Source organism: Sparus aurata, chromosome 6 (assembly GCF_900880675.1).
Source record: "Sparus aurata chromosome 6, fSpaAur1.1, whole genome shotgun sequence".
NCBI lineage: Eukaryota > Metazoa > Chordata > Actinopteri > Spariformes > Sparidae > Sparus > Sparus aurata.
The window spans coordinates 11,258,707-11,282,074 of NC_044192.1; the positions used below are offsets into that span (position 1 = coordinate 11,258,707).

Here is a 23,368-nt window from a genome sequence, read left to right on the forward strand (position 1 = left end):
CTATCCCTTTAATGTCTCTGGCTGTAATAGATGACTCACTGTGCAGAGCTACCTTATAGCACTATTGGATTTTCAACATGTTTTTATCATTTTGATAGTAAACCTTGATTTGTCAGGTAGTTAATTCACTGGATATTCCACGAGCAGTTCCCATCTAAATATTTTTATTAAAAGGTTTCTCAATCAAGTCTATGGTAAATGTGATATCACATTAGGGCTGGGTTAAAAAACAAATGATTTTCTTATTAAAATTAATCTTCTTTTAATGGATGCCATTTAGTATGGATGATGTTCCAAAATGAACATTTGCCAAGTACAGGCCAGCTATAAATCGGTATTTTATCGTTATGATGATATGAGACTTTACAGTCTTAGAATTTGGATATTGTTATACCGCAATATGTCAAGGACATATTGGACAGTACAAGGACAGGCACTTTATGGTAAACTCAGTTGCGCATTTCTAAAGTACTGCATTAAAATCTGCATTCATTTTATTTGTTGAAACATATTGGGGCGGCTGTAGCTCAGTGGGTAGAGCTGGTTGACTGGTGATCAGAAGATCACTGGTTCGAATCCCGGCTCCTGAGCTACATGTCGAATCCTTGAGCAAGATACTGAACCCCAAAGTTGCTCCTGATGTGCAGTTGGCACCTTGTGTGAAGGCAGCCACTGCCATCAGTAAGGGTCCTGCGATGAACTGGCGACTCATCCAGGGTGAACGCTGGCCTACGCCCATAGAGTGAAACTGGATTTGGCCCCAGTAAGCCCCGCAACCCCTTAGGGGGGAAAAAGCGGCAACATCCCGCGACCCTCACGGATAAGCGGAAGAAGAAAACGGAACGGAAACATATAGTCCCACATTTGTCATTACTTTCTTGTTCTTTCAGTAGACCATTATTAAAAACTAGATTCCTAAACATAATTAAATACTTTTAATAATGCTCCACATTAAAGAGCTCCATCTTCTTGATTGTAACTGAAATGTCCTGTAATGAATCAATACAGACTCAAACTGGATCGTAAATCAAATTGGGACCTTGTGATGCAGTCAAATCAAGTTTGGAAGTCAGTCCCAATACCCAGCTCTAATATATATAAACTGTAAAGAATATTAAAATTATATTGCCCATCCCTGCTATGCAAAACTACTCAAATCCTGACAGTACAATGTTACCAGTGCCAGGCAAAGCACAGTGATTTTGATATATTAGGTCCAGTTATAACTGTTGACATGCATTTTTATAGAAATGTGGGAGTGATCGACACTCATATATTTGATGTAGGAGGACCCCAGTGTAGAGACTCAAAACTCAGGAGAACCTTGATGCTCATGTATTTATAGAATCAGGATTTATAAAAGAAAGGTTTTGGCACAACACTAAACAACTATAACAGCAATGCTGAAACAGTACAGACTCACTTAATGCACTTCATAGAAACTAAGACTTTTACTCAAGAGGTAGACTGTAAAACCAACAGCTGGCAACATCTTCACAGGCAGTAACACTTAGTAGAATAAAGTACACATAGGGCTATATGTAGGGTTACACTCAGGTGGCTAAGATGATACTGATAGATGAGTTAGTCTCTTGGATGGAGTGACCCCTGGTTACCTGCCAAAGGAAATGCTAGTGAGAACAGAGATCTCCTTGGAGAGCTTAAAGGACGGTTTAGGACATCTTATCAGCATCCTGAAGAATACTCGGAACATTTGTTTACATTAGCTGAGGTAAAAAGTGGCACAGTGTGCATAGCTGGTGTATATTTCTGCTGTTGTGCATCCATGATCTTTTGGTCTTGAGTTTTATAAATCTGTCCTTGGAGTAATAATATGGAAGGTTATGTATAGTATGTCTTACCGAGGGGACCCAAACACAATACAAGCAGAGGCAGGTAGGTAGAAAAACAAAAAGCGAGCTTTAATATCAAGCAGAAGTCTAAAAAAAAAATCTAAAATGCAAGCAACAAAAAGGCAGGTGACAAAGAAGCTGGCATTAAAAATTGCAACAAGGCGAATCCAAGAAAACTAAAGAGTAACGCAGAAAAATGGAGGACAAAGCATAAGACATGGGGAGCAAAGCAGGAACACAGGGAGCACCATGGACCAGGCAACGAACACAGGAGACACAGGACTGATATATGGACAGAAGCAGACAAACCGACAAAGAGTAAAGGTACATGTCCACAGGGCATCATTTGGTGCAAGCTTCCACTCTTTGCAAGCTCCGGCAACCGCACAAAGGCTGCACATGATTGGATGAACGCTGCTCATGCACTGTGTGCGTCATGGTTTCAAACCAGGTCCACATGGCACCTCTTACAGGAACCTTTTCTATTTGGCAGACCCTGCTACCTTTCTACCTTCAAACAGTGTTCTGGGGACTGTATTTTCCTCTGAGAACAGCTTATTGATTCAGTTATGGAAAAACATATAATCCTGAGTTTATTTTATTCCCGCATTAATATTGTAAATATTTTAGAATTTCTCTCTCCAAAACTACAGAGTGCTCCTTTAACAGGGAAGTGAAAAAAACAATCAAGTTAAAGTGACAATAGATGAAAAAAATAAGGTTTTTTAGTTCAATGTATCATTATGAAGTAAATGTTAATAAAATAAATAAAATGGCTATAGAAAAATCATACCATGGTTCCTATAATTCTTGCTTGCACTGCTATTTGGTCTAGAAGCTTCTCCTCCTGAGCTCATCCTCAACACTCCAAAATGAAAATGAAAGGGGCAATGATCTATATCATTCTTTTTGCCAATAAATACCATTAAATGACCAAAACAAACAATGCTGCAGTTTGTTTGGAGAGTCAGGTGTGTTTTGCTTGTAGCAGCTAAAGTGGCCTGAAGCTGTTAGCCTCAAGCAAAAATGTGGAGCCTGCTACAGAGGTCTGCTAATTTCCCTCTGAAGCCACACAATTTACATTTACATTTACATTTACATTTATGGCATTTAGCAAAGGCTTTTTTGTCCAAAGCGTCTTACAGTAATTCATACATACATTCATACACTGATGGGGGTGGCTGCCATGCAAGATGCCGACCAGCACATCTGTAGCAGTTTCGGGTTCAGTATCTTGCCCAGGGACACTTTGACATGCAAACCAGGGGAATCGAACCAGCGACCTTCTGATAACAAGATGCTGGCTCTACCCCATGAAGTCGTACTCCCCAATTATGTCAATGTATTTTGATGTATAAGTAGGTGGCATGCCCCTTTATTCAGGCAGGTTGATTTGTGAAAACTCAAAATAAACTTCAATGATTGCGAAACCCCGTGAAAAGTGTGCCTCAGTTATAGGGTTTTAATAGTTTCTGGAGGTCTGTGGTAGAAGAATAAGACTCAAATATCAGAAATTGGCTAAATGGGCAGCACTTAGTAGTAAAAATCAAGAGAGTTCATTGTTTCAAGGGTCTTAAGAAAATTATGAAATATCACCAGACTTGGGCTGCTTGAAAATGTGACTCCGTTCACAAGGTTTCTATTTTATTTTCAGGCTTGTAAACAAGTAAGACAGGAAGCAGTCAGCCAAATAATTGACTGAAATGATCATAATACTGTAAGACATCAAAAACCCAGTCAAAGTTAATACACATATAGTGTCTATACTGCTCATGTGCTTGACGCATTTTAACTCTTTTGGTGCAGAAGTGCCCATATCAATATGGTAAACACTCACTTTAATGGGAGGCAGCTGTATAATGCAGTCAGTAGCTTGCCTTTCTCATTACCGATGTTTTAGTGTTTGGCTTTGCATCGTGAGGGAGTCTTGCAGCATTTGTTTGAGGTTAAAGTGGGAAACTCGTGCCTCATCATTGGTAGAGAGCTTTTCATTGTCTCTGAGGCCACTGCGAGAGAAGCTCACAGGGTGTACCTCGGAATTATCAGTGTCCTGAGAGGGTTAGTCTCCTCAGCATGATCAAAGGATAAGGAGGGCATGAGTGACTTGGAAAAAAGTATGACTTGTCTTTTATCTGTGAATGAAGGAGATGTAAAAGTGATATTGATTAATTTGGAAAGGAGAGGCAAGGTAGAGCAAGGACCAATCTCATAGGCTGCTTATTCCTCCAGCGTATTAATGATGTGGGGGAGCAGCAGAAAACACAGCAATGTAGATAAAGCAAACATGCTCTGCTTTTTCATCCAAGCATCTATTTTTTAAACCGCTTATCCGTTCAGGGTGGCAGGGGGCTGGAGCCTTTCCCAGCATGCACTGGGTTAGAGGTTTTGTGCCAGTTGGTTACAAGGGGGATTTTCTTTTGTACAATGAAAATAAATAGAACATAGAATATTGCTTTGATGAAAATATCTTCTTATTGTTATTTTATATGAACAGTGTGAGTTGGATTTAGAACTGTGATTCATTTATAGAAATTAAATTAAGGATGCATGATATGCATTTTCTCAGCCTTTGGCAGACACCGATTACCTCTTCTCAAGATAACTGATAATCCCACATTTTTTAATTTTAAAAAGGTCTCCCTAACCTGTTTGTGCACATTTAAGGGGTTGGAAAGGCTAAGGTGGAGGGAGCAAAGATGGATGATTTAATATTCCATAGATTTTACAAGATTTGTGTTGTTAAAACTCTCTCCTCCTCTCTGAACCCCCTCAGAACATGTGTTGGAAATTACACTAGCATTATTTTTTCTCTGAAACTGAAAAAAAACAAACAAAAAAACATCCACACCAGAAAAGAACACGTCTGACTCTAGTCTACACTGCGCTACTCTTTCCAGGTGCAGCAGTTTGATGTCATCAAATGACAATGTCATGCTGTGCTAGTTGTTGTTGTTGTTCTCCTTCTCCCTCTTTTCTTTGTGTTTATTGTTGGATCACAAACCATCTTTGAAGGTCAATTATATTCAATCTGCCCAAAAATCATAAGTGGGCTTCACGATCTGTACAGTGCACAACATCCTCTACCTTTAGAGCCTTTTTCCGAATGAGTGGGAAACTCCCACACAAAACCCTTGTTGCGCAGGAAAAAAAAAAGGAAACCTCAAGAGGAGCCACAGAGGAAGGATCCCTCTCCCAGGATGTTGCATGTACATAACAGACTAACAAACTCACAGAGTAAAAACCTTTCAATGAATAAAATCTGATACAAGTAGATTATATAAAATACATGTAAAGAATATAGATCCAGGATGACGACTGAAGAGGTCTGAGCCACAAAACCTTCTCTTCACCATTGTGAAGTACAAGAGGACAGGCAACACAAGATAATTAACAAGAAAATATCAGAATTTTAAAAAAAGGACAGACACAACAAGGTTGTAACATGTTGTAAACAGTGATCCATTAGGCGCCAAGTTCTAATGTCCCACCATCTTGTCTTCGTAGTATTAAACAAGATGAGTTTATGTTAAGCATAATGTTTATGTTCATACATAAAAATAATAAGAAAACAAAACAAAAGACAGATCAATTATGTTGCTTGTTTTTAGGAAGAGTAGTAGCTGACTAAAACACGTTAACAAAAGTCCGATTGGCTACTTAGACAATTATTTATAACTACTCTGCATTGTTAGCTTGAAGTTCAGTGTTATATTGCTTTAATGTAACCAGATCTGCACCTCTCAATGCGGTTCCACATCTTCAGGGCACATTAACATTGTATTGTATGTGGAGGAATTAAGGTTAAGGTTAAGTAAGAAGCAATAATTTATCAAGGGCCAGTAAAATTGTTTAAATTAGATTTAAAAAATCTAATCATTGCTATCACTAACAGGAAGTATAAATTGTCACAGATCAACCAAACGGCAGCAAGGAACGTTAGAGAAAGTCTGCATGGAGCATCCACAGGTGAACAGGCAGGGATTGTCGAACTGAACAATAGGTCAGGAAAAGACACTGCTTGTGTCAGTGAACTAACTGCTGTCTAACATGAGCCAAACACCAGGAGCCTTTAGATACAAGATAAAAGTTCACTTTGGACAGCAACAAAAAACGTTTAATTGTCTACCGTTTCCTTCTAGACATCAAAACAATACAGACTGTGGTGTTGTGATTGAAAAGAAAGTACAGACAACAGTATATGGAGAACGTTAGAGAAAAGAGCACTGATAAAATCAACAATCAGCGACCGAAATCTGAGTAAACTTTTCAGAGCTTGTAAAGACATAAACGCTGTAATTTATATTGAAATGAAGGGCTCTTAGAATTTGAAAGTTCACAATTTTGATTTTAAACAATTATCTTTTTTCGCTCTGAAATTGAAGTCTAATCAGTCAGTTTGTTGAATTCCAATTCCAGGTTCTCAGATGTACAAAAATTGTGCTTTCTGTCTTTTGAATCGTTGAAAATGTAATATCTTCTTTTGGATTTTGGTTGGAAAAAGCCAGTTATTTCAAAGACATCAACCTAGGCTTTAGTTATGACGGAGATTTATTATTTTACGGTTTCCTGATTTTATGTAAGAATATCCATTTAATCAAAAACACATTTCACTGATTAGTCAATGATGAAAATAGTTGATAGCTCAAGCTGTAAAGAAAGACAAAAATACCATGTTCAGCTATAAATTCTGAGTCGAATGAACCAAGTTATGAAATAAAATAGCATATACAGCACCAGTGTCACATTCGTTTAAGGGGCAGCCCAACTGCCTTGGCAGGAAAAGATGGAATGGCCCATAGCCAGCTGTAAGCTGAAAAAATGGTCAAAGGTCTGAGCCCACACACACTGTCACAAAATGTCTTGTGTGACACCTCAGAGTGGAAAACACCCACACTTTGCTGCCGCTTTGCTTAATCTGAATGGATTTCACTGCAAGCAAAACGCCAGCCTGGAAAATGTGTGTGAAGGAGCCAAAATGCCAATGAGGAGGGAGCCGGAGAGAGACTGGCAGGTTGGGAGAAAGGGGAAACGGTCTTATGGAGAAGAGACAATACAAAGTTAGTGTGGGTGGCCTGCCAAGCCTGCGAGAGAAATATCACTCTCACACCCATTCTGGCTTGCAGGATTCCCCATGGCATAAGCATGTCGGCCAGACTGTGACAATCTCGGTCCAATCAAGGCCCTGTGGCCCTTAATTACTGAGCCGTAACCTCCAACAATAATTCATGCATTTCAAAAGCTCATGAGATAATCGGGGACATTAAAACGCCTCTGGTCTTCGGCGAGGAGCTGGAGATGTAGTAAATGAAAGATGGCTAACAGAGAGAGACCTTTGCTGATTCGGGGGCTAGAACTCTTTCAGATTGAAGTGGCTGTTGAAAATTGCTTGAACCTTAGGAGGACAGATGTTGCATGATAAATGACTACTCCGTCACAGAATGTTCTATTATGGATCGCTCGTATCCACCACTTCAACCGAAGCTGATAAGCTGTTAAGACCCCCACATGTATAACACATATATATACATGACTTTGTCATTATTCTGACTGTCATTCAACACTTGAGGGCCATTATTCTCATCCCCTAGTGCAGTTGAATAGAAAACCTCACGCTGTGTGTGTGTTACATTTACATACACCGATTAGCCATAACATTACATACAAACACATAACTTCGGGGGTTTCCTGTGGTGTCTGACACAGGGACATTTGTAGTGGATCCTTCAGGTCCTGTGGCTTGGATGCTAGGCCCTCTATGGATCAGACTGGTTTCTGCACAGCCCACAGATGCTTGTCAGATTGGGATCTGGGAACTTTTGTGATTAGATTAACGCCTTGAGCTCTTTGTCACGTTCCTTGGGCCATTCCCGAGCAGTTATTGTGGTGTGTCAGGGCGCATTGTCCTGAAGGGGGGACCACAGCCATTACCTAGTGTTGTCCAGGAGGTTGTTTACATGGTCTACACTGGTGTTTGGATGGTTGGTGCATGTCAAGTGGCATCCACGTGAATGCCAGGACTCAAGGTTTCCCAGCAGAACATTGATTGTAACGAAATGATCAATGTTACTTACACCACCTTTCAGTGGTTTTAATGTTGTGGCTGATATGTCTACAGTATATAGAAAGCAAACTACTTGTCAAGGCTCTGGACCTGAAAATATGAATTCAGTATCCCCACAGATACCCTCAATATGTCATAATAATGGATGAAATCACTTAATATCTCACCACAGGTAAGATAATGACTCAGGGTAATTATGGTAATTAGACACTAGCAGGTACAGGGATGAACACATATTTAAAATAGATGTTTCTTCTTGTATCTCGCTGATCCATTCAGTATTTGGGCTCTGAATCAGTTTTAGTCCACAAGATGAATCAGTAGATGTGTCATTCCTCAAAAACACACATTTTGATTTAGGGCTGATAAGGGGATTTACTGTTGCCTCTGTATTGTGGTGCTGGAGTCCAAGACAACAAAGATGTTTTATTTTGTAATCATTTTCGACAACTGAGCCGTTTATACGAAGCCAAATTGCTTTCACTGACTTAACAAGCGCAGTAGCGGGGAATGTCCACCACAGCCTGACCGGATACAGGATTTTTCCTGTTGATACTGTTAATAGGGAGGAAAAAATATCTAATATCGATATATCGGCCAACATTCTCAATATATACATGAGCACACGTGTTTTGCAATCTGATGTGATTATCAAACACTTGTGAGAAAAGATACACACATAACGGAGGCCGGATATTCAACAGTTGCACAATAGTTTTATTGTCCAAAATGACATCAATGCACTGCAACAGTAAATGTTACTGGGAATTAGATAATTCCAATATGTTGAGCTTGAAAAATAATGACTGCTCTTTAAGCTGTTTTGCAAAAAAAAGAGAAGACATTTTTAACTAGATGTTTTTTTTTTTAGCTACTTTTGTTCTGTTGTATCCTGTATGCTTTGGGTGTTTTTAGTATGAATGCAAAAAAGCATATTACCCAAACCAAATTGTTTTTTAATTTTAATCACAGTTGCCACTATTTCACTTTTTTTTGTACTAAATGCAATTGCAAACAATTCAGCTGCACAGCTACACACAGCATCATCAGGTAATTTTGCACCCAACATTCATTATTCCGGGAATTTCCGCAGGAGATCCCCCTACTGTGTGCTAATTAACTCGCTAAGCTTAATTGAATTCCATTTAGCAGGTAAATAAATATATGCTGCTCTATCATTAGCTCATCCCCGGTAATTAGTCTATTGTTATTCTAAATTGAACACACCTGCTTTTTATAATCTCTTCTCCACATACAGTGGCGTTTCATTGTGACAGCTTTAAGATTTGAGGCTCGTGAGGAGAAAGTTAGGATTTACATGTTGTATCCCCACACAGACCCCACCTCCGCATAGCAATTAACAATCACAAAAAACTATGGAACAACCTGGGCCAGGATTAATAAAGCCCTATCACAAGTTATTACACTGAGCCTATGAGCGGATTATCCCTGTCCTGTGAATGGATGTCTCCATTTCCTGCTTCTCTGGCTCCTCACTGTATTGGCTTCTAAACACACCCAGGCAATAAAGACTTAATTCACAGTCGGACACTCAGTCAAGCAGGTCTGGTTTCCGGGATTCGATCACATTGTAAGGTGTATCAATTTTGTGAAGTCGCTAATGGAAAATGGCAATGCAGGTAATAGTGACTGGCACTGACATGTGAGTCCAAGACCTAATGTGAGCAAAATCTCACCGAGGGAAATTCATGTATTCCTTCTGGAGAGACAAGAAAGAGTTTTTGTTTTTAACTGATGAGATTTCCCAGAGGAGAAAACCTTGCACTCCAGATATTGGAATTGATTTACTCCTCTGCAGTGATCCAGATATTTACCTTCTAGCTAATTGCAAGCGGCAAGACCCATTCAGTATAGAAAGAATAAGACTCACCGAGGAGCAATGCATTTTCCTCTACGCCTTTTGGACACATGCCACACCCTCCATTTAAAAGCTTCAGCTCATTCCAAGCGGTTTGCACAGATTTGTCCTGTTTAACATGAGCTGTGTTCCAAGTTGGGGGTGAGACAAGGCCAGAAGTGTTGAAAAGACAAGTTTTAGAGACTGTTGGTAGTATTTTCAAGTTATTCTCTAATTGAGTTTCAAGATGGATCTTTTCAAACCCTCTTTTTGGTAGCATTATGCATATTGGTTGTCTGGAACTAGCACTTACTGCGCTGCTTCATCATCAGCCTACTTCAAACAAGGGTCGAGCAAACTCACAAGTAGCTAATTCTTAAAGCGTGAACCATTCATAAAAAAACACTTGAATCTGAATAAATTTTGCTTGATTGCATGTGTTACAGATCTTCTTCTTGATTGAGTGTTTCAAATCCATTTTAGTCTCCCTCACGATTGTTTAACTACATGGATACAAATCTGGCTCAACCTCACACTTGACATAGCTAACAATGAGCCAAACGGATGAACAGAGAGGATGCATTTTCCATGATTTGAGTGTATGTAACTATTTACTAAACTGCACGCTTTCAATATAATTATGCATCTAATGTCGGCTTTACATCTGTTTTTTTACAGATCAGGAACGGATAGGAAAGGACTCCAACTATGAGCAGGAAGGAAAGGTGCAGTTTGTAATTGATGCAGTCTATGCGATGGCTCATGCCCTGCACAACATGCACCAGGAGCTCTGCCCGGGGAAGGTGGGCCTCTGCGCTAGAATGGATCCCATCAACGGCACTCATCTACTAAAGCATATCCGGCGTCTAAACTTTGCAGGTTAGTCACGTTTGTCTCAACTCAAGAGACATCATAATGGGAGCTTTTTTGTACATTTAAATCCAGACAGCGTGCAACAAGAACTGAGTCTGCACCATGTTCAGGTTCACAATACACCCAAAAGCTTTACCACATTGACTTCAGTGGGCTCAGATTACAGGCAAGTGTTTTTTGTGCATTTGCTTTTTTAAACGGGCTAGAGACACACTGTCTACTGGAGTGTAAGCCAGCAGGTTTCAGTTTCTGCTTTTCTGTACTAAATACCAAACAAAAAGAGAGGATAGTCTCATTAAACTGACATGGTCTGATCAAAAAGTGAAAAGATGAAAGAAAAAAAAAAGGGTATGAGTGCTCCCTGAACTCAAATTCAGTTTGTTAGAGGTGCTTTTTGGACAGGGATACACAAGTAACTCCAAGGCTCACTCCTTTGAGCAAATAAAATGCCTTTATTGTCACGACATGGTCAAGTAAGACTTTAAAAACAAGCTTTGAAAGGACATGGAGGTCTAACATAACCATGCCGTGACAATAAAAAACATTTTATTTGTTCAGAAGAGAGTGCCTTGGAGTTTTCTTGTTATTATTTGATACTTGAACTGACCTGGACCTGCAAATATAGCTGGGTCTCTAACACTATTGCACAAGATCTCAGATGAGATGTGATTGCATAATTTATGGTAGATCCAGGGTCAGTTTGCTGTGAAACATTACTGACATTTTTTGTGTACTGTTGATAATCAGGTTGGTTCAAAATCGAAATTACCATTTCACTATTATGGAAAAATAAGCCTGCTTCAAGCTAAATGCTAAGGTCCTCATGCTAACATTAGCACTACAGCTATGCATTCTTCGGTTAAACAGGTATATTTGTTATGCTGTTGTGCTGTCTTAATGCCAAAATCTGATGAGCTCTATAAGGAGCTAAGAAAAAGGGTTAGATGTGTTTAAATCTAGCAAGGGCTTTAAGAAAATATCCAATATATTGGGAATAAATAATTCCACTGCTCAGAAAATCATACACAAATGGAGAAGGTTTCAGAGTACTGCCAACTTGTCCAGACCAGGCTGACCCAGCAAATTGATCCCAAGATGTCAATATTGGTGACAATGTCACAGTCTGCGGCTTCTTTGCTGCATCGGGACCTGTTCAAATGTGAGGCCATCTGTTAAGAAGTTAAAACCGAAGAACTGGATCTTCCAACAGAAGTAAATCTGTCAAAAAAAAGACTGAAAAAGAAGGAATGCAGGCTTCATGGGTTTATTTGTAAAAATGTACATGCATTGAGATACTTATGCCGAATACTAGTTACTGATAAAGCCATGTTTATATATGTTAAATTCACTCACCCTTTAACCATACATAATGTGTCAATGAAGATCAAATATCAATCAACCTTTATGTCCAAAAAAGAGAAAAGTTCATGAGCTGCACTCACTTTTTCACTTGACTTTTGCACCGAATTTCTTAGCAATCCATCCAATAGTTGTTGAGACGTTTCACTTTGAGCCTAAAAATGCCAACATGCTGCTTGCGCAACAGGAAAACTCAGAGAATCACCAAAGTCATGAGGATTTCCTTTTTGCACTGACGAATGTTCAACAAAATTTCATTACAGTCCATCAAACATTAGCTGAAATACTGAAGCAGTGGATGAACCAACAGGCTGAGAATGCATTCCTCAGAGCTATGCTGCTTCTTCTGCTGTATGACCCACTTTCCATTTCCTCCACGTGGCTTTACATTATACACCAGCTATCACTCAAGTTCACATTCATGACTAGCATATTAAAAATTAACTGCTTTCACACTAGGCGCAGTGATCCAGAGTTTCATTATGTAGACAATTTCTTTTTAAAGCAAAGCAATTTAGGACAATTAAAATTCTTTCTCAGAGACTTGAGTATGCAGTGTTTGCACAGATAAATTATTCATTTGAACACTAACTCTTCAAGCTAATCTTTCATTCTAATAACTACTTGTTGCATTGGCAGAATGTCAATTCAATGTTTTATTCATATTCAGAAGCAAAAGAAAATATTTTCCTTTGCTGTGCAGGCTTTCATGAAACAGGAGATCAGGGACATTTTTATTATGGCGGGAAGGGTGCCACAGTTAATAAATGGTTTTGTACACGAGGCATGTTCAGGTCGAGACATATATTACTGTTCTGTTTAGTGAGTACAAACTAACTCCTGCCTGGACTGAACCGCTGCTGCCAGAGCCAATCCCAATCATTCTGCCCGAGGTGGTGTTGATTACTGAACACAAGAGCAGAACATGTGCAGTTTGTTTTTGTCAGACCAACTTGAGTGCCAGACCAATCCTTAAACAATCTAATAAACAATACCTCACAAATGGTGATAATCAGGATGAGATCAACACAGGTTGTATCTCTGTTGCTGAGTTGACTTCCAGAAAAAAACGTTTAAATTGACACATTTGTCAGATCAACCTGTAGGACCTTTAGTTTACTGTTTTGTGTAACCCAGCGCTTAATTTGTAGATTAAAAGGTCCCAGAACACAGACATAGTGCTGTTCCAGCAAGTAGGAAGGAGCAAAAAAGTGAGAGAGCACATCAAAAATGTAATAGGACATCTTTGCTGTGCCTGCAGCACAGTGGACAATGTCTGGGGGCTTGCAGTTAACAAAACTAAAACTGTTGTGACAAAGTGAGCATTATTTATTAATCAGGGCATTCACAATAATCGCTCAAAATCAGCACAGAGAGGTGTGTAGTTACAGCGGATTACCATTACTGTTTGCACACACTCTATTTCCTCTATTTCTCTGTCTCTCCTTGACTTTCCCTTCACCTCTCTGTCAACTCGTCTTTCCTGTTCCTGAGCTGCTACAATGGGGGAAAATGGAATTATGCCTAAAAGATCTACAAACAACTACAAAAAGCAGAAGGCTAAGACACCAAACTAGGTGACAATTTCTGTCTGTCTTGGACCATTTCACTACTATGGACAGCGTTGCACACTCGCACCTACACTCAAAAATCACTAAATGGATTTACATGAAACTTGGATGGAGGATGGATGGGAGCCCAAAAAACGGCCCATTAACAGGTTTGGATCCGGATAAAGGTAAAAATCTAGGACTTTTGTCTCACTTTCTTTAACATTGTTAGATATGGTGTTTCTGTTTTTTGGTTAATTTCTCAGAGATTAATGCATTGATCTTGATTGAGAAATGAAGAAAAAAAAAGTCAGGTTTATGGAGAAGGTTGGTATCTATGACTGAGTACAGTTTGATTCAGGTCCAAAAAACAAAACAATACGGATCTAGTGGATTTAAATATGTTTTCATACAGGGTAGTCTAGGGATAGAAACCTGCAGCTACCACCTGCAGCTGAGATAATAGGGATTCAGAGGTTTTAGAAACGTATCCAAGCGGATTTGACAGATTTTGGTGCAGATCCAGATCTGTGGGGAGAGTAAACTACACAACGCACAGCAGGTGAACGTTTAGCAGTGTTTTAAATCTTATACCCAACGAGATCAGCTTAAATTATGGGTAAGGTGTTATGGTGGTTTGACTTTGATATTGGATTAGGCTTGATTGAATTAAAGGAGACTGTTGGGTCTTTTATGGAGGTATGCACTCTACCTAATGCCATTCTAGTTTTTCAAGAATTACTCTCACTTATAAGAACAAGCTATTAGTTTAAGTTATTACTTAGCCACTTATCGGGTTACTTCCTTTTAAGAGGGTTGTTGCTGTGGCAACCAAGCTCTCTTCTAGTTTTGGTGCTACAATAAGAATGTATACAGGTTTGTCTAAGAATGGAGAATAGGAATTTTGACTGCCCTCAGTAACTTGAGTTTTTCAATGAAATATATCCCATTACTTGATAGGAAACCAGGTGCAAAAAATAAAACGGTTTGTTCAATCATTAAGATGCCCTAAATCCTCAACTGCAGCAGCGGAGCTGCCCAGACTACAAGAGCATGTGTGAAAAAAACAACTGATGGACTGCTGTTCACAACAGGCACTGCTGGGTTCACTGGTTCTCATGGTCTGTTTGAAACAGCATCTGTCTTCTGATAGTCTTCTGATAAGTACATTTGAAATACAGTTGTCAACTGAAGAATATGGTAGTTTTCCCTCAGCACATACTGATGCTTAATTTCTAATTATGTATATAGATGTTTTTTGTTTGATTGTTTGTTTTGTCACATAATAGACGGTTCTGAGCTCGGCATCAAATTCAGAGTTTGAGTTTTAAATGCAAACATTCCCCCTTATGGTACTGAAGTTGAGGACCAACTTATTGACCTTTTTGTGTTTTTACATACATTTTCTGTTCTGCCCTTTTAACTCATCTTAGACTAGACTCCCCTTGTGTTTGGCTTGACTGTTGAGGGTTCATTCCGTAATATTATTTTCTTGGTTTGCTTTTTTTTCTTGATTGTCAAAGCACTTAAACTCTGTTTTTAAAGGTGCTATAAAAAATATAGTTTATTATCATTATTATATTATCAGAAAACAAAGTCACCGCATTCTGAATAAAATATTGATAAAAACAATAGCAGCAGGTACTTATGTTAAATATCATTTGCAATAGTAGAAATAAAAGTCATATTTATGTTGGTAGATCGGCATTGCACCCCCAAAAGAGATCAACATGTAGAAAGATTGTTGGCACAGTTAGGACTGAGAGGTGCTTTTTGACAAGTGGCTTCAACAAGGTTTTCAGCCTGAAGTGGGGACTTGAAGTTCCATTGTAGTTGGTCGTTTTCAGCTGAATTTTGTTCTCACCAGCAAACGCTATTAATGTTACAACATCATCTGACCAGAGGGGTTGCCTTGAGGTTACACTGCACTCTATCTAATTGCATCAGCACACAGCAGTATATTGAACTTGTCCAGATACATAAAACAACAGCTGAGCCTGGACTGCATATTACATTTTCAAAGACGATATTTATCTCTGTGCTGTGTGCTATTAGTATGTTATGCACCAGTAAGCACACTGAGCAATCATCCCATTTTTTTCTTGCAAACAAAATGTAAAAGTAGGTCATTTTTTGTCATGATGAATCATTCTTGAGGCTGAGCCAGCAAGAATCTATTGTTACAGATTTCTGTTTGTTGTCAGCAGTTTCAGCGGACAACTGCTAAAAATAATTCACATTTCATCCTCTGCAGGGCTGCACTGCTCTCGAGAGTCCAGCCAGACCATATCCATAGCAAATGTATTATGTCTTAGGTTGCATTTGTAATGAAGTTCAGTGGATAAAGGTCAAATGTCAAAAAGCTTTTTGAAAAGAGTTCATAGTGGTCATACTCCAGGCAGGCTCAAAAAGCCATGCATCTATGATATCTCAGTGGGCTGTCAGTGTCTCACCAGGGGACACAGTTAGCTCGCTGATGAAAGATAACCTTTGAGAAAAGATGAAAAGCAATCTGACAAAAATGTTTCCTTGGTCTGGAGTATTTGAGTGCTCTCTCAATCATACTTTTTCACACAGATGGATCCAAAGTTATGGCTGTTTATTTATTCCAAATCAGCAACCTCTTAAGCTCATTCAGCAGCCGCCATTGCTGCGTCCAACAAAGCAGAAGATTCAAACACCTCCAGCCCATCCTAATGCACAGTTTGACACTCTTTAGAGCTTCTCTCTTCCACCTCTGCATCTGATGCATCTGAGAGTTGTTTCGACTTCAATAGGCCGCAATTGAATGAAGCTTCCCACAGTGTTTCACGTCTCTTGCTATCACATCAGGGAAAGTGTTTTTTGCTCTGCTGCAGACAAACAAGCTGTGGCCTTTAGGCCGTCGCTCTCACCTGGGACTGCGGTTATGAGTGTTGAATAAGGTGAGCTCCCAGGGTTTTCCATCACTGCTCAATACCTCTTCTCAAGGATGTGCTAAGTCAACACTGGTGTGCAATTCAAAAGATACTTCTAGAGTGTACATGTTTTTAAAACATGGTCTTTGAAAAAATGCAAAATGTCAGTTTTTTTCTTTTATTGACTTGACACCCAGCCCTGTTATTCAATAATCTGACTGTCAGCACCTTGATATGATAAGAATTTACCGCTCTCTCCATAAAGCCTCTTTATCATAGCATGGTATCTACTTCTGTCACCTGTTGTACACATACTGGAAGATTTCTACAAAAAAATAAAACTAATAGGTTATGTAAATTAGGGCTGCAACGATTAGTCAACACAATCGATTACGACAGCAAAAAAATGTGTGGACGCGTCATATTGTTGTTGTTGTTGTTGTTATTATTTTAAAAAAGCCGGAGCAAATCGCTTTAGCATCGCTACTAGAATGTGGTTCCGCAGAAGCAGCAGCGGCAGCAGAAGAAGAATATGAATGATGACGAACATGTTGAGGAGAGCGGGAAAGCGAGACCAAAAATGTCCGAAGTACATCACAGGAACAACAGGGCAGAAACCTCCTTTCTTCAATATATGATATTAAATTTATGTGTGACTCTGTAGTAGAGTTTAGATCGGGCCCAACAAAATCAAGCCCGACCCGACCGGAGCCCGTGCACGTTGAGTCCTAGCCGGCCCGGCCGGACACATTAACTAATTATGAGCTGACAACTTTTTTCAGTAACGAGTAATCTACCGCGTTAATATTTCCAAACCGGTATTCAGATTAAAGTATTATTATTATTATAAGTAGTATTATTCAAGTCACTGTGCATTACTATTAATTTTGTCATTTTCCTTAGTAAAATATATATTTTTGTTTTCTTCTTGCATCTCAGGGAGTGATGTTACATGTGCAACAAGTCACCTTTTTTAGCATGAGGACAAGTCACGTGTAACACCACGCAGTGACACAAACACAAACAACAATGAAGGGTGGAGAGAGATTCACGTTTTCTAGCTGGAAATACAATCATTATTTTGAGTTATTAAAATAAAAAGAAGAGAAAAAACAGGCTGGGTCAGAGAATCTAAACTCTTCTCTGTACTAGCTTACAAACCTACAAGCAAATCAAACTGAAAGGGATTTGCATATTTTTTAGACATATTCATCAATTAGTGTACAACCAAAAAGTGATTTAATAAAATTCATAGCTGTTAAAAATGCAACAGATTTTGAATGACAACAACAAGTGCGATTGTTGTGAACCCATGCTCCCCCATGTATCATCAGACAAGAGGCCGGCTGGAGACGAGCTCTTTGAATACATTCATTGGCTAATAATGTGTACAGACGTGAAGGGTGGCCAGTAAAATCGATTATGAAAAATAAGTCAAATTTGCAAATAAGAGGTTTCTGTCTGACAACAACAATATCAGTACTAATTCATGTGTAGCATATTAAATCATTGCAAAAAAGTAATAATATAAATGGGATAAAACACTGAATAGTAAACCTCCACTTAATGCAATGATTTATAACATAATAACAATTCTTTTGTAAGATATGTAATCAATTAAAAACTGTAATAATTGGTATTAATTAGTTCAATTGATATATTAAAAATCCAGTTGTGTTTCAAAATATTATGTTTTCAAATGCATGTTTCATGGGTTTTTAATTTGCTCTGAGAATATGAGGTAAACCAAAGTCGAAACAGATCCTGCCAAAATAATCGTGACTAATCGATAAATTAATCCATAGATTAGTCGACCACCAAAATAATCGTTTGTTGCAGCCCTAATGTAAATAAGAAATAGTGACTAAGACAGGCTTTTATTTCTAAAACTGAATCTTATTTTTCAGTTATGCATCACCATCTTCTGTGACCCTGTTTCTTTTCTAATACACTATGAAAATTGAGACTTTGTCACTTGAAAGTAGAAATAACACAATCCTCTTCTGAGGAAAAGTTCAAAAGAAAATTCAAAAGTCATAAAAATACAGAAGTATGGCCCCAGCCTTCGCGGTACTTGCTGTGGCTTGACCATCTCATAAGGTGTCTTAAATATCATGAGTAGCCCAGAATTGTGCCGCAGTCTAAGGACACAGCCAGTCTATCATTGTTTGGTTCATAGGTAGCGCCCGGTTCCTGGCTCCAAGGTTGGAAACAGCAAGACACATCTTCATCATGTTACGGACACAATACGGTCACCCTAGCTGATTGTGACCATTCTAGACAGTGCTCATGGTTCCACCAGCACTTTTCAGTAGCATCTTCATCAGCTGCACAGAGCAGGTCAAGCAAGACAGGAAGTCAGACAGCCAGACGGCATAGTGCATCTGCTCAGTTTTCAAAATATTAGGATCTACAGCATAACAAAGTCAGACGTGTTAACAATAAACACACTTAAAACAGACAAAAAACTGAACTATCTCAACTACGTAGCCTCAACCACAGTAGAAGCCCAAAAATCAACGCAAAATGACAAAATAAACACAGTCTGAGCACGTCAACAAGATCAAGCAGGCATGACACTCCTCATGCTCATCCGCATGCTCCTCAAACACTCCCAGTGGGATATAAAGCCGCGTGAAGAATGGAACAAAACAGCATCGGACATGCCAGGTAACAGAGAAAATATCTAGTGGAATCAGGGGCATAGAAGATTCCTCCATCTGCAACATATTCATAGCAATTTGGTGGATATCTGAATGTTTGTGCATGTGTCTTTTTTGGAGTATATGACAGTATCTGGTTCACCTTGACCAAGAAAGTGCCATGTCAGCCAGCACATAAAACATTTCCATCATACGTATAGCACTAGGCTGTATATTTATTGTGTCATGGTATATATTTGGTGTGAGCAGCCTAAATAACAATACTGTTGACCAGCCAGTCCGATGCTATAAGTTTGTGTTGTGGAACAGAAATGCTGTTTTCATTCACTTATTTCAAGTTGTTGTTTCTTAATTTTAGTTTTAAATTTTTCCAGCACTGTTAAGTTACAGTCACAGTAGAGATGCACCGATCGATCGGCAACCGATCGCAATCGGCTGATAATGCCCCTATCGGTTTTGATCGGAGTTCTCAAAATAGATCACATCAGGCCGATCAGATGACGTTTAAGTATAAAGACAGTGCATTAACTGCATGCAGGGAGGGAATTTCATGGCCGCCGTTGCCCCGCACTTTGGCCTTGATGCCCCGTGAAAAAAAACTCATCGTATGGCCACAGTAGCCTCTGTGCCCCTGGCCCGGCCCCGGTCAGCGTAGCGAGCTTGCCCTGAATTACAGCCACCTGAGTGCACAGTAGTCACTCACAGTAACTTCAGTGAGTCCACGGTTCGCGCAGGTGGAGTCTCATCATCACGATGATCTCACGTGAAAGCCTCTCAAACAGCAGCAGCGTCTCAAAACAGAAGTACGAAACCTACAGCACAGGTGCGAAAGCGAGCGCAGTCGGTTTTGACATTATATGTAACTGACTTATGTGGTAGGATTTAGTCCGGTAAAGTTGGAAATATATTCACAGATTCGAACTTCCCGGATCAATAACTTATAAGTGAAACCTTGTTAAAACACAAACGACGGCTCTTTTCTACCGTAGTAAGGTAGACAACGAGCTACAACCGTATGTTAATCAAAACGAGCGTCTGGACATTAACTCCGGTCTGTATGGTCAGCCAGCTGTGAGACGAGGGCGCAGGGACCGTCTACAAAGTGCAACACCGAAAAGAGAAACTACAAAAAAATCAATAACTTCACTATTATTCAGAGTGTAGTGTTAGGGAATTTCTATTGGGAGAAATATTCAATAACACTAATATTCAGTGAGGTGTCACAAAAATCACCTTACCCTAACCCTACTTAACAAAAACTACTTTCTAATGTAACTTTAACTTGATTTTGGTATAAAAAAAATGTTTTAATACACAATCCATGTTTTATTATAAATTAGGATGTTATGGTATCAATCTGAAAGGTAAATCAACACATTTTACCCAGTGGCCTTTGTGCTCTGTCATGTGGCCTTGGTGCCCCTGAAAAAAAACTGAAGGCCAAATGGACTTGCCCCTAAAAATGACAAAATTCCCCCCTGACTGCATGCATTCCCACTAGTAATCTACAGTTGCTCTATGTAAGCTGAGTCCAAGTTGTCTCTAAGAGAGTCTCTAGAGTGTGAAATATTGCACATTGCCTCAGCCTGCAATAAAACGGTGGTCAATTCATGATACTTTCTCATCTCCTAATTTTTATACTTAATAATACAATGTCAATGTTGTGTAAGAAGAATCATTAATCAAATATATTAGAGTTACACAAGACAACAATATAGAAGAATTTATGGATTTGACGCTGTGATCGGTGATCGGCAATATCGGGATCGGCAGATACTGCTTTTGGTAATCGGTGATCGGTGAACGGCCCCAAAAATCCTGATCGGTGCATCTCTAAGTCACAGTGGTGGAAATGTAAAAACAATCCAAAACCGAGTAGGGCTAGGCCAGCAGATGTGATTGGAAAACTGCATTAGAAAGGGAAAGCATGTAAGGCTAAGATAACACACTTGCACCAAGCCAAGGATGTCGTTAAAAAGCTTTTATTTTTTAGGGCATCTCAGAGTTAAAACTCACAAAGGAATTGAAGTTGTACTGATAGAAACTGAATCACACTTGCAAACACAGCAGACCCAGCTGGAATTATTCAACAAATGGAAACAGTATTTCTGTTTGAAAAGGAGAAACTAAGAGCAGCAAACTGGTGAATATTCCATGACTCTGTCGTTATACTAAAATAATTAGTGCTGTGAACGTGTACATTATGGTGAATTTATCATGGTAGCTTATTGAGAACTTCTAAACCCTCCTCAGTGTCTCAACCTGCCCTCAATTTGTTCATGCTGGATATTATAGGAGTCTCATTAACTGAATACCGGCGTCTATGGGACAATTTACATTATTCATATTCTCTCCTTTGTAGCACCAAAACCCAAATGCATTGTAGTTATTTTTCAAAGCATGCCCCTTGTTTGTTTACAACACCTAAAGCCCACTTAGAGAGCACTTGTAGATAGCAGAAGCTTATACGCAGTGATTGAGTAATCATGCTAATGTCATGACAGTGACAGAGGGGCGGAAAAGACACGCACACACACACTTCAAAAGTGAAGTGGATCTGTGGTATATTCTGCATGACTTGCCTGTGTACAGGTCATTAAGAGTTAATGACCGGTGCAGAGGGCAGCAAGCTGTGCTGCCATTCTCCAAGGTGTCCAGGTTGTGCATCCATGCAGAACAAGCACATGTTGGATTAATGATCATACTCGGGTAATTCTTAAGGTGTGTACGTGTGTGTGGTGGAAGCAGGCCCAATACCACAGTCATTAACTATTAGATATAATTACAAGCCCTCCATTAACCCCAACCTTTCTTTGAGAGCACACAAAGCAACGAGTAAACGAGTCGCCTCTGGTGCACGTGTGGCCTCGGGCTACCTTGTCACATTAGTGCACAGCACAATGCATGGGTGGAAGAGGCCTCTGTGGGACTCATTATGCCCCTAACTAGTGTGAGGACTGTTTAGACAAGCAGTTTGTGCCACATGACAGGCCTAATTCCTCATCTGCAACTCAAACGTTGACCACACTGGCCCAAAATGTACCGCTCTCTTCACCCTTAATGAAGAGGACACACTGCACACACTTCACATGAGAGAACGACAGACACCCACACAAATGTTTCCCCACAGTGCCCTAATGTGTCATTTCATTAACTAGAACCAGATTTTGTCTTTTCCACTTGTTTCACCATAATGCACCACTTGAGAGGTATGCTGCTTTGACGATCTGGTTACTTGTTTTGTCTGTATTACTTTTAGATGCTGAGTTTGTGTTTTTACACATTACAAATTAGCTATGAATACTGTGGTATGTGGCATCTGTTTATACTATCTGTCCCTATACAAATATGGAACTTCTGTCGCTAGGGGTCTCTCTATCAGAACAAAAGAAGACACATTTGCTGAGTGCAGAGCTGCTCCTCTAGACTTTCTGGAGGAATAAACACCCGGAGTCACATCAGCTTTGCATCTGAGACCTCAGAGAATACATTTTAACTCTTAAAAAGTGGATTTATTTACACTCCTGTTCATCAACCTGACTGCAGTAGCAATTTGCAGAGGTGACCTCCCTGTTTTTTGGTGTATCTGTGCTGTAAAGTTGACTGCTGGCTGAAACTGGAGGGGAAATGTACTTGACCTCATGAATGTAATGTAACTGAGACGAGAGGGTGAAGAGGTTTTTTTTTTAATCACTACCTAAATCTTCCTCACCTAGCTGTAGCTGAAAGCCACACAAAGAAAGCTGTAAATCCATCAGAAGCATGAATTACAAAAAGACCCATAAAGCTGTTGAATATAATCACACTGTGTCGTCAGCGTTATGCTGGTACTGATGCTGCATTATTCTCTCAAAACCACCAGTGTGGTATTCAGAGTCCATTTTCCTCTTTCATTTACCGCGGGGGTCCATGGGAGCACTTACAGGCTCGAGCACATGACCCTAGCCGTGACAGTGGAAGGCTGAGGGCTTCAAAGCACTTTTAAAAGCTTTGGAAACTGGAGGGAGGAGATAAAAATCTTAGATAGAAAATATGACAGTAGTCCTAGTGTTGATGTGCTTTATATGTTTATATAAACATAATGCTTCTCTGCTTGGTGAAGTCACTGTAATCCTCCCATGATCATTTCCTGCTTTGTGATGTGGGCGGTATTGTCACAGAGGCGAGGCAAGTAAAACGGTAATGCTGTAATCCAGCAGGGCTGACTCATCGAGATGTGGATTAGGGCACCGCGTCTTCAAGCATCGAAACAAA

At 39.5% G+C, this 23,368-nt stretch overlaps 1 protein-coding gene across 2 annotated transcripts in view; it reads left to right on the forward strand.

Moving 5' to 3' along the window:
- Positions 1-23,368, forward strand: part of LOC115583949 (metabotropic glutamate receptor 4-like) — a 217,676-nt gene that overhangs the window by 172,532 nt on the left and 21,776 nt on the right. For both annotated transcript variants that reach the window (XM_030421234.1, XM_030421235.1), the window contains exon 7: positions 10,451-10,651. In XM_030421234.1, coding sequence (XP_030277094.1) covers positions 10,451-10,651 — 201 coding nt within the window. The remainder of the gene's footprint in view (positions 1-10,450; positions 10,652-23,368) is intronic.